At 32.8% G+C, this 13,352-nt stretch overlaps 1 protein-coding gene across 4 annotated transcripts in view; it reads right to left on the reverse strand.

The window, feature by feature from the left end:
- The window catches only part of LOC140439914 (1-acylglycerol-3-phosphate O-acyltransferase Pnpla3-like), a 103,565-nt gene that overhangs the window by 32,559 nt on the left and 57,654 nt on the right, over positions 1–13,352 (reverse strand). For 3 of the 4 annotated variants that reach the window (XR_011950753.1, XM_072530085.1, XM_072530084.1), the window contains exon 6: positions 5,954–6,139. The exons of the other annotated variant lie outside the window; for it this stretch is intronic. Coding sequence is in view for 2 of the 3 variants with exons in the window: in XM_072530085.1 (XP_072386186.1) it covers positions 5,954–6,139 (186 nt within the window). In the remaining variant the exon portion in view is untranslated. The remainder of the gene's footprint in view (positions 1–5,953; positions 6,140–13,352) is intronic. 4 annotated transcript variants of the gene reach the window in all.

Here is a 13,352-nt window from a genome sequence, read left to right on the forward strand (position 1 = left end):
GCAAGCTGGTTTTAGAAGTGGATTCAGTACTTTAGATCATATCCATACGCCTCGAGAGAACTAATGATTAGAGCTAAAGAATATGAAATACCACTAGCATTAACCTTTATAGCTTTCGAGAAGGCTTTCGATTCCATATATCCCAAGGCAATAATCGAAGCTTTGACCAATCAAGGCATTGACAAACCGTACATAGAGACTTTAGTAAATATATGCAGACAAGCAAAAGCTAAGGTAAAAGTTTATGAAAATAATAATACAAGAACTAATAAGCGACCTAAGTGCAGCGCGTAATGAAGTTGGCCTGAAAATGAACTTGACCAATACAAAAATTAGGTACAACGAGCTAGTGGATAACCAAGATGTAATAATAAACAACACTGCACTTGAGACAGTAGACGAGTATGTATACCTGGGACAATTATTACAAAAATCTGGCTCCTAACTCCCAGAAATCAATACAAGAATGAAACTGGCTTGGGCATCTTTTGGTAAAAATGCAGTTATTTTCAATTCCAGGATGCCACTCCACCTGAAGAAAAAAGCCTTAGATCAGTGTATACTAGCAATCATAACATACGGCTGCAAAAACTTGGATACTCAAGAAAGAGATAATAGCGAAAGTCAAAGCCACTCAAAGATCACTGGAGTGATGCATGCTAGGTATAACAAAGGGAGATCGAAAAAGAATAGAATGGATCAGACAGAAAACCAAAGTCACTGATGTAATCCACAGAATCAAATCTTTAAAATGGCAGTGGGTGGAACATTTAGCGAGAAGAACTGACAATAGAATGGTGCACTAGAATGACACTGTGGTATCCAAGATGAAGACCAGGAAGGCGAAGATTTTCCTAACTGAAAAATCTACGTACGTGGTTCAACAAACAACCATAAATCTTTTCAGAGCCGCAGTGTGCAAAATACAGATTGCCATGATGGTCGCCAACATCCGAAACGGATAGACACTACAAGAAGAAGAAGAATCCAAGAGGGGTCCAGGCCAAGAAGACGTCCAAATTAAAGATGGGACTATGGATTAAGGAAACAAGCCGGTACAACATGGCACAGAAAAGCCAATAATAGACAATCGTGAGCAGAAATGAAGATCGTCTATGTAAGGGAGGCTGCACCATAATCGGTAGAATACATCATCATCATCATCATCATCATCATCATTAATGGCGCTACAACTCTTCGTGAGTCTTTGCCGCGTTTACTATTGCCTTCCATGTTTGTCGGTCCTGTGCCAGTAAATCCCATTGTCGCACTCCCATTTTCTCTAGATCTTCTGTGACTGCATCTTTCCACCTTTTTCTAGGCCGCCCTACAGACCTTTTTCCCTCTGGCCTTTCCCAGAACACATTGTTTATAAGGCGATTGTCGTTACTGCGTATCACATGCCCTGCCCATCTGAGTCTATTGGCCTTTATATGACTAGATTTTCTTTTCCGAATAGAGACTCTAGCTCGTTATTGTATCTGCCCCTCCATTTGTTTGTTACGCTGTCTCTGCAAGGGCCATATATCATTCGAAGAATTTTACGCTCCCACACCAGCAATTTTTCGGTAAAATCCGCTAAGAATAATGATAATGATGAGAGTTATACCCGATAATTTCATTTATGGTTATTGCCACAAAAGTTATAATAAAATGTTATGAATCTTCCTATAAATTTATGTATAACAAAACTTTTTATAATTTATTTTTACGCACCATTTCCCGTTATATAAATATTTGTAAAAGAGACGTATATAAACAACTTTATATAACTAAAACAACTGATTCTGGTACATTCGAACTAATATTCGTATCCAATTTTTGGAGAAAAATCAAACATCAAAACATTTTAATAAAACTAAGACCGAATTTAGAATAGCTTTTATAATGACGCATGTGCGCTATCGAATCTGTTGTATAATACGGTGTTTATCGCGGAATTTACAAATTACTTTGTTGTATTGTATCATACTAATAAGCACGTGGCCTTGTTAAAAGCGAAATTTTTGCATAACATTTTTGGCAAGCCGATAAAACAAAATTATTGTTTTTTGTATCAACAATGAAAAGTGTTTGTTCATTTTTCATTCGATTTGTATTTTATTTAATAATAAAAAGGGGAATTTTCTATTGATAACATTAAATAAGAAAATGAAAAACAAATCGTTCTATTTTTGTCAGTTTTGCGTTAACGTTTATTGCGAATTGTATGAGTATTATTATATTGTTCTCGTATTTATCTTACAAGTACGCACGCCACGTGTCCTTGCTGAAAGTGAATTTTTTGCGTAACATATAAACACTGGGGTCAAAACAAAACTATTATTCTGTTATCAGCGATAAGAGGTGTTCATAACATTTGATTAATCATATCATATAATTAAATCTTATTTCGTTCGTCTTCCTCTAAACTTGAATTAAACAATTGGATAGGTCTTTTTTAGATAAGACGGTTTACACGTCACTTTTTTAAGGATATGTACGAAAAAATAATTGATATCTGAATTCGAAGACAGAAATTTATTTTATGGTTTCCTTGCTTATTGTTTTGCAACGTCGTGTGAGTTAGGAACGGGACACAGTGGGTTAGTCAAGGACGGGAAACAAAAAAGGTCTGCACCATCATTTCCATCATGAACCCAGCTTTCCTAATTACATTTCTCCTTAAGTTTCTGCCTTTCGTCAATCCAACATAAATCTCCTTTACCGACAAGTCATTCCCAAACGTCTCCTACAGGTCTTCTTTGGCTTCCTCTTCTACTACCTCCAGGAAGTAGCAAATCAAAAATTTGTTTTTTTTTGGGTGATTAGCCCCTCGATGTTGAATATGCTCCCGCCATCGTAACCCATGCTCTCTCATTTTGGCATCAATTGGTGCGACTCATATACTTATTCTTAATTTTACCCTTTTTGTCACTCCACAAACTGGTGTAGGCATCCTCATTTTCGCCAGATGCATTCGTTGTTACTCTTTGTTTTAACTGTTAACATTCAGTTCCGTATCTCATAGCAGATTACATTACAATTTTATTAATAGAAATCAACACTGCAAATATTCTGTTTTTGTCCTCTACGTTTTAAACTTTTTTTTCACGAACACTGTTCCAGTTTTTGCTCTAAATCCCTTTCATATTATTTGTATGTTGGTATTTCCTACCAACACTTTCCCATCCTGATTTCCCATCAATACACATTAAGCACCAGGAAATGTTCCCTTGCTATCTGATCTAATACTAATGAAAATAAATAAGGACTAAGCACAGCCCTAAAGCAATCCTAATTTTACAAAAAATTTATTAGTCTCTCCCACACCTGTCCTAACACTAGTTGATACTCCTTCATACATGTCTCTCCATGCTCACCTGGAACTTTCTTATTGAGCGCCCATCACAAAACTTCTCGAGGAACTCTTTCATGTTTTCTCAAAATCAATGAATACCATATCACCGGTTGTTTTTTTAATCCTATATATTTCTATTAGCTACCTTACAATAAAAATTGCTTTTGTTGTTGATCGGCCTTGCACAAATCCAAACTGATTTTCAAATATTTCGGTTTCTTCACGTACCCGTCTATCAAATATTCCCTCCCATATCTTCATGGCGTGATTTACTAGTTTTATAGAACCGTAGTTTGTATATCGTTGTACATATTTTTGAAGTTATACTTCTATACGCACGGTCGGCGTTGGAAATTTGCATGAGAGTGAATCTGTGAAACCATTACATATGTAAGATAATGAGTAAGAGAGAGACAGAAGATATATTTTCTCCCTCTCTTCCTCTCTCGAGAATAAAAATGTTCCTTTTGTATATATATTTAATATTATATATAATATAATATGTATTAATATTATTATTTATGTGATATGTTTTGTATTATTTAAAATTAAACATTTATAATTATTTTAGGCTTTTGTATTTCAAAATAATCACTGTTTTACCGAGAACTGTCAATTTTGAAATCCGTTAGTGTCATGTCTAATTGGCAAATCCTTTACGTGTTTGGTTCATACATTTGATTTTTTATTTTTGAAATATTTAAAAACCTCAAGTTAATCATATTAAATATATGTAATATACGCAAAGAGCATACATTTTAAAATAAAATGAAAATTTACAACATAATCCGAGTTGTTGGTTTTTTATTTTTATCTTCGTAAAGTAAGTTATGTATATTGGCAGTTTTAAATACTATTAATATTACATTTTAATTTATATTATAATATTATATTGAATTATGTTGAAGTGTATTTATTGTATTGTAATTTTTATATTATTAACAAAATAAACAATTTATTTTACTGCAGAGTATGTGTAAAATTTGGTTTTTGCATTCAACTCCTTTTATACATATATAAAAATAAAAATATATATTTTCATTAAAATATTGATACAATCCTTCATTTACTATACTCCTATTACAGGTCAAATGTTTATATACAGCAAACGATGCACCATATACCTATATAACTAATACTTTTTCTCTTTCTGCTCTCTCGTACCTATAGCATTACATATGTAATGATTGTGCAGATTGACTCCTTTATAAATTTTTAACGGCGAACGCGTGTATAGAAGTATAACTTGTACCGGCAGTCCCACTGGACTGCCACACCCGTTTTTTTTTGTAAGCAGTACTAATATACTGCTTGTCCATTCGTCTAGCATTTGTCCAACTTCCATAATTTTATTAAACAAACATGTTAGCCAACTTGTTTCTCACTCCTAAAGCTGTTCATACTTCCCTAGAGATATCACCTGGTCCAATTGCTTTACCTTACTTTATTTTTTGGATCAATGTTACTGTCTCCGTTATTTCAGCTGATTTTCTGTCAAATTCTTCATTTAATAAACTGTCAAAGTATTTTTACCATCGCATTTTAACATTCTTTTTGTAAAGTGGTGTTTTAATATTTTCGTCTCGGATACATCTAATTTGATTAAAATCTGTTGCTTTCTTTGCTCTAATTTTAGTTTTTTTGTATACCTTCGCTTCACCTTTTCTGGTATCAGGTTGATCTTATAATATATATATGCTTCTGCTTTAGCTTTTGCTACTGCTACTTTCGCTTCCTCTCTGGCGCCCTTCTATTTTCTTATCACTGTTTATATAGTTTTTTCTTCTCCTTTATCTTTTTTAACTTTGACGATCACCAGGTCATTTTATTTTCAAACTTCTTTCGTGAAGCTTTTCCAGGATTTTAATAACAGTATTCCTAATATACTATTACTTTTGAGTTCTAGCTCATTTTTCTATTATGTTTGCCCTGAATAAACCTTATTTTTCCCTAAATATGTCTCCTAATTAATCATAGAAAGCTTTTCTTTTATTCTTATCCACACCGACTTGGGGAGCACACACAAAAGAACATTCAACATTTTTTTAGCAAGCACAATTTTGACTGAAATTATTCTATCAGTCGATCCTGATTTTTCTAACCTGTAATGGTGTTCTCCCTTGGAATCTGAAATAGTCCCCACCTGGGAATCCGAACGAGGACTGTTTGGTTCCGGAATATTTTATATCAAGAGATTCCATCGTTTTAGCATAATTTTTGTTATATTGGAGAATGTCTTTTCATTACTATGGCCTGAAAGGATTTTCAGAGATTTGATGCCCGAATGTCTTTTCTATCAGCATCATGTCTTTCACGATTTGGCCAATATGCTGCTCGTATCCCGCCACTAGAAGGCACGTACTTTAATGGCATTTTCCACTACTTAGTATGTTATTTAAAAACAAAATTTAATTTCCTCATGTCTCTAATAATCGTTGTTTGTATTTGCATTTGCACATTTTTTACGTATAGGCTGTTTGGTGTAAATGGGTAAATCGAAATTGTTAAACAAACAGATAAATTATCGAGATATTTAGCCACATACATTGGACAACCGACGGAAACACCACATGTACACAAAACACAAAAATTAGTAATATTAGTAATATTCACCTTTTTTCTCTATAAATGTGTTGGTGGCATGCAAATGAAGGTGAAGTTAAAATGGCATTTCCCAGTAATTCAAACTGATACGATTTATTGTCATATATTTTGCCCATAAAACTCTGAAAGTCAAATTGGGCGAAATCTCTATAAAATGCCATCGACCGACCAGGTTTCATCGGAAATATTTTAAACCTAAAATTCACAGTTTTAGTGACGACCAATGAACGCAGGAATATTTTGTGGTGAAAAAACATGGAAAATATGTAGATTAAAAAGTTTTGTATTAAATAGAAAGCGCAATATCATCAGCACTATTGTTACGTCCCTCCACACATATTTTTATTTTTGTATTAAGTATTCTTTTATTATTTTTATTTTTTCTTATTTAAATTATTTAATTAATGTGTTTGTGTTTGTATGTTTCACGTACGTAAACTAATACGGTCCTGTAGAGATCTTCCCTCATTAAGGGAAGCGAAGCTTATTCAGCGCACACACACATAGTTTAGTCTTGTATAAACCAACGCTAGAAACACATTCAAATTGTGTGTAAAATCCATTACACAAGTTTAAAGCGCACTAGAAGAAGAAGAAACGTTAATTCATCATCACAGGCACCGTAATTTTATTTGCATACACACACAATACTGAAACTAATTGAGAAATTTTACATTTAACCTATTTCGACAAACAAAATAACACCAGCACCTATAACTAAACATTTGGACCATTGTTAATTCTGATAATTATTAAACTGTTTCACGGTACTTCGAGCCGGATTGAAATTAGTTTAAAATAATTTAAATCCTCCTGCAGCTTCCCATTTTGGTGGATTGTTTGAAGCGTGTATATATATACATCGGTATTTAGGCGTCACGCCCTTCCGGTAGGGATCTATGGAGGAGTATCACCGAGCCGCAAGCCCTTATCTCTTGCCGTACTGCTCCATCTTAGGCCGATCAGACACCAGCATATTCTAGTCTAAGCCGCAGATTCATCTAGAATTTTAAACTGCTGCGTTAGCCTTTTTTATTTTTCTGTACACCGAGCTGGGGCTCGAACTCACATCCACTGAACCATTCGACAGTGAAGCGAATGAGAATCGGCCGTATAGCCCGCTTGGCTATCTGACCGACTGAAGCGTGTATAAAAAAAGAATAAAAACACATTTTGTCTAGAGTCACAGGCCAATAGGTTTGAACCTATGAAGAATTTAATACATTACTCATACAAATACAGACTGTCGTAAATAGTAGTCCCTTATTTCCTGTCAGTCTTATCCACATGATTTTTTAGTATAAACACCTAGACATTTTCTGACACTAGAACCTTTAAAGATAATTCCCGATCTTTATTACAGTGATGTTCATTTAAATAGACTCGTAAGCAATTGCTGAAACAATAACATGCAGACTTTTGGCGAAATGGAGCATAGAATATTTACATACTCTTCATCAACGCACGAAGTGGCAAAAAATAAGGGTAGTATTAATAAAGGTACACTCGTACTAATACGTAATGAGACCAAGATTCCCTTACAATGGCAAATGGGTCGAATTAAAACTTTAATTTTCGGTCAAGATGGTATTGCTTGTGCAGCTATCGTACAAACCGCGAAAGGTGAACTTAGGCGACCTCTGGTGAAGCTATGCCCTCTGTCATATATTGACTAAAAATTGCAAATATGCATTTTGGTGGGTGGGGTGTTATGTACTTCCACACATACTTTTATTTTTGTATTAAGTATTCTTTTATTATTTTTACATTTCTATTTATAATTATTTACTTAATGTGTGTGTATGTTTCACGTACGTAAACTAATATGGTTCTGTAGACATCTCGCCCTCATTAAGAGAGGCGATCTTATGCAACAGCAGCGCGCATACATATAGTTTAGTAGTCTTGTATAAACCAACATAAGAAACACTCCAGTTTTATGTAAAAGCCACCACCCAAGTTTAAAGAGACGCTGCCCATAACCCAGTGCAGTTAAAGAAGAAGAAATGTTAATTCAACATCACAGGTATCGTAAATTTGATTTGCATATGCACACGATATTGAAATTAATTGATAAATTTTATATTTAACCTATTTCGACATACAAAATAATACCAGCACCTATTAATAAACATTTGTTAATTTGTTAATTTGACAATTGTTAACTCTGATAATAATTATTAAATTGTTTTAACTATCATTTCTTCACTCATGAATATAAGAACTGGGATTACACAGATCTGACAAGAGATAGACGGAAGATTCAAAGTACATTTTTGTAACAAAAGCATGAAAAAGAACCAAATGTACAAAATAAGAACATCATTTTAAAAGAGGATTACTAATCTAAAAAAAGAAAGAGGAAACAGAACTGGTAGGTTTTATACAGGGGGTTTCTTTTAGAAAGTAATATACGTTAACTGAGAAAAGGGGACACTTAGCGATCTCAAAAACCCGATACTTAATGGGTCTTACTTCATCAATAACAAAGATACTGGGCGTTTTATCTATTAGTTGGTTGGTAACTTTTTAACCACTCTATATATTTTCTTTATAATTGGCACCCGAATATTCTTTAACGTGTCCTACCGACTAAATTATTTATAAGATATCCAAGTCCGGATTAAACAATATTCCGTCCCAAAAAACAACACCCTATAACTACATTAGATTTTTTTAAATAGATTCCTCATTTGAAAAGAGGATGAAAAACTAAATTTAGTGGTATAGTTTGAACTTTTGGCAAAATGTTTTTTCTGGTATAATTTTGAATTTGAATTCTAAAACTATGTGAATTGCGAGACCTCGAAGTAGAAAAAAGCATATAACTAGTAGTAGATGATGCGTCGCTTGGGGCTGGGAAAATTTTACCGACCGTGGGAAAAAGCGGCATCCTTTGATGTTTTCACCTGCTCAGGTGTTCGAGTGACGTCACGCTCAGTGACAAGTCGAGTCATTTCTTCTTTTTCTTTCTTTCGTCTTCTTCTTTTCTTTAGCTGATCTGTTTTTCGTCTCATGTTACCTTCTTCTATTCACTAATTGAACGTCCACTGCTTGACAGGGGAACCCAATATTTTATACACTGCTACATCTAAGCTTTCGTTCTTTCGTCTAGTGCTCTACACAGATTTTTCACCCAGTACTCTACATAGGTCCATGATTCTTTCCTCCAGTGCTGTACATAGGTCTACGATTATTTCCTCCAATGCTCTATATAGGTCTATGATTCTTTCGTCCACGGCTAGATACAGGTCTTGTCGCTAATCATCGTACGGCCCCACTGCCCAAATTAGATAACCAATATTTTCTTCTTTTCGCCCGTCGTCTCCTTTTTATATTTAGATACTGATGTATACAAGGTAAGGTGAGAAAATACACAGCCAAGTAACTTAAAAATAAAAAAAACAGCCCAAATTTGCAGAAAAATAACTATTCAAAACGAAAGTAATTATTTAAAATGAACATTACCAAAAACTTGGTATTTTTGAAATATTATGTCTGAATAAGCTACAAGTAAAATGAAAATGCCTTAAAATTGTTAAATTTTATTAACTTAGTGTGAGGTGGCAATGACTGGATCTCTTTGTTGAATAGATACGGTGATTAACATTTGTTTTAAAACTACTACTGTTAAAAATATTAAATATGCTTTCATTTTTATTGCATTGAATACTTTCTTTGTGTTTTCATACATTATGTCTGATTAAGAACTAATAATGTACGATTTTGTGATGGTAAGGGCAGACCTTCTAAAAGAGAGTATGAAACGCGGTTTCCTCAACGAAGAATACCAAGGTATTGAACTTTTGGAAAAGTATATGGTTATTCCACAAGATACTGTCAAATTCCAACCGTAAGACTACACCTACGAAATGAAAGACAAAACGTTAATATGAGAAATAATAACATTAATTTAATTGAGAATAATCCAAGAGTAAGTACTTGAAGAATTAATCATGCTCAGCAAGTTCCGCATACCATTGTCTGGCGAAGATTTAAAAAGAATAATCTTGATCCTTACCTATACAGGAAGTACAAGGATTGATACCTGGAAATACTCAAAAATAATTTTAGTGGATGGATCACCCAAAACCGGATGATTGAAAACATATGTCTATTCTCTGATAACGCAAAATTCACGAGAGATGGTGTATAAAATCTCAGGAACTCATACGTTTGGATACAGCAAAATCCATTTGCCACAAGGCAAAGCCACTCGCAGCATATGTATTTTCTGTTAATGTATGGTGTAGCATATTTGATAAAAAATTTATAGGACCATATATTTTACCTACCACCCTAACCGACGATGTGTATTTAGATTTTTTAGAAATCATTTTTTATACTTCGAGCTCCCACAGCTCACACAATTTTAGAATTCAAATTTAAAATTTTACCAGAAAAAACATTTTGCCGAAAATTCAAAATATACCACTAAATTTAGTTTTTCATCATTTTTTCAAGTGCAGAATCCATTTTAAAAAAATCTAATGTACAGGGTGTTGTTTTTGAGCCAGAATATTTTTCCAGTATGTCTTAATCCGGATCTGGATTTCTTATAATTATAAATCAATTAATCGATTGGACAACTTAAGAAAATATACCGTGTTGTTAACAAGTTATGAAACAAATAAGAAGTTGACAAAACAGATAAAACACCCAGTATCTTTGATATTGATGAAGTAAGACCCATTAAGCATGGGGTTTTTGAGGTCGCCTCTCACGTGTCCCCTTTTACAGTTAACGTAGGTTTCTTTCCCAAAGAAACACCCTGTATATTGTCTATACACGTTCCTTTATGAAACAATAATATTAATATTAATAATAGACACGATATATAAATTATTTAAAAAAAAATTAGTAAATATCTAGAATTGTACAATCCAAGAAATTCTATTTTAAATACATCATAATGATATTCCATTAAATATTCCAAACAATTTAATGTGTCGCTTGGTAACTAATATTGGGTATCTAAGAATATCATAATACTTCGCCCGCTTGTCGATTAGATTTTAATGAGAAATTAGTTTTGAAATTATATAATTATTATATATGCAAAACCATTAAAGCAAATACTTGGTAATAATGAAATTTCTTTACCTATCCTAACCTAATTCATATTTGTCACTTTTTTTCAGTGAAAATGATTTTTTGATGTGTTTCTTATTACATTCCATTTGATAATTCACTAACTACTTCGTGTTTTTTGACACGAAGTAGTTAAAGTGAAAAGTTTGAGTTTCGCCAACAATATTCAATTTACGATAAAGGGAATATTACAATAACAAAAAAGGGACAACAAAAATGTACAGAAGAAAGCAACGGGAATTAAGGACATGCAATTGTCAATACAATAAATTATAAATAAATAAATACAATAATTTATATAAAGATGCGAGACAAAAAGAAAAAGAGGTTCTGAAAGTATTTTCTTGTGGCATGTTTAGTTAAATATTGTATTTTTATATGGGATTAAACCACAAATGGTTTAATCCCAAATGGATTATAATAAAAGTTACATTTTATGTTAGTTCTTGACGTTTTGATTTTCACTCCGGAAATCGTTAATAAAAAGATTTATTTTTAATATATACAGTTATTTTAACCCGTAGTTGTTTATTAATTTGCGCTTTGTTTAAACCAATTTGACAGGTCACTTACTTGGCCTCGATTTTGTAGGAAAATAGTCATGATTTGAGTTGAAAATTTTTAGGGTGTGTTTTTCTATCATATAATCATACTTTACGTGGAAGAGATCATTGGATACATTATTGATGATATACACATGAAAGAACAAATATTAGAAAACATGCATGAGTCTATTTACCGATTTGAGACAAGGCTTTGATACAGTAGAAAAATACTTTAATAAAAATCTGTTTCTCATAATTATACCCAAAAAAGTCGGAGTTGGGACAAAAAAGTTGTCTGACGGATACAGCTTGCTCTTGTCCATACCAAAGTAGCCGTAGTAATACGAAATATGAAAACTCTAAACATAAAAACCTACCAATAATGGTATAAGACAAAAACGCCCTCTAAGCTCTACTACTTCACACTTCCTGCCTCAGCAGGAAATCTATGAAAGATTTTAGGACCTGTTTGAAACTAGTATTATAGATATAATATCTACAGAATCCGTATGAACTATAAACTCACTAAGCTAATCACTTACGCTGACACTGTAAATTTTGTTTACACTGTCAGCATTTAAAAATATTATTGAACTTCTGTTTGGAGGTACAAATTGTCAACTTGGAAAATGTTTTAGAAAACTATGTAGAAATCATTGTTACTTTGCGACTCATCAGCTTTTTGTATATTTTCTTTATTGAATGACTTTCAATGTTCGTTTTATCAACATCATAAGACTAATGACAATGGTTGAATTCGAAGAAATGAGGACACTTAAGCTAGCGGGGACCCATAAGCGGAATCCAATTTAACCTTACTTAAAATGTTCGATCTAGCAGAATTAAAAAAAAAACCTTTTTGTCTATGGAATAGTTTTCACCCATTTTTTACTAACTTTATCAACCCAACAATTTTTCGCCATCAAAGCTACCCCTAATGGGAGTGATTCCGCTAAATTAATATTCAAGTCAATTAATATCAGAATTTAAAAAAAAATATTTTTGAAATACCACAGCGTTCTGTTAAATTTTTGCTAATTTTTGACCCCTCAACTAACCTTGGTTTTTCATCTTAAATGGAGCAAAATAAAAAAAGGCATTTAAAAGTAACACTGTATCCTTCAAAGTTTTTGCTAATCATTTACCACAATAATAATTGTTTACTCTGTTAGGTTGAATATATCTCTATATAACTCCAATAACTCTGGTATGTTGAATTTTGAACTGACAAAACAAAATTAAAAAGGGTATTTTTGATAATTTTCATATATTGTACTCTAACTTTAACCTTTTAATATATCTATCTTCACATTCTTCACCTTCGCACACCGGGCGTAAAGTGCAGAGCCTTAATTTTAGGCGTAAAATCGTGCTTTTGCCTCCGGTATAACAAATGCACGTTTTTGCATTGAAAATCATGCCTAGATGAATGTGGACGCACTGTTTCTAACTATTAAAAATTACTCAAAAAATATTGTACTCAGCATAAAAACCCACATCGAAATAATATTTTTGTTCATTTTTCTTTATTAAAATCGAAGCTCAGGGGCATCTTGAACAGATTTTTTGAGACTTTAAATTTTAGTCTATGATACAATTATTCGATTCCCGTGAACTTTTTTGTCCAAGGTTAGAAGAAGCTTTTTTGGGGTTTTTGTATGAGCTGATTCTGAATTCACCAATGAAAATTCTCAATTTTGGGCGATCAAAAGTTTTAAACAATTATTTTTTTACGCACGGACTCGCGCTGTTATTTCATTTGAAATCGAGTT

This window comes from Diabrotica undecimpunctata, chromosome 4 (assembly GCF_040954645.1).
Source record: "Diabrotica undecimpunctata isolate CICGRU chromosome 4, icDiaUnde3, whole genome shotgun sequence".
NCBI classification, from domain to species: domain Eukaryota; kingdom Metazoa; phylum Arthropoda; class Insecta; order Coleoptera; family Chrysomelidae; genus Diabrotica; species Diabrotica undecimpunctata.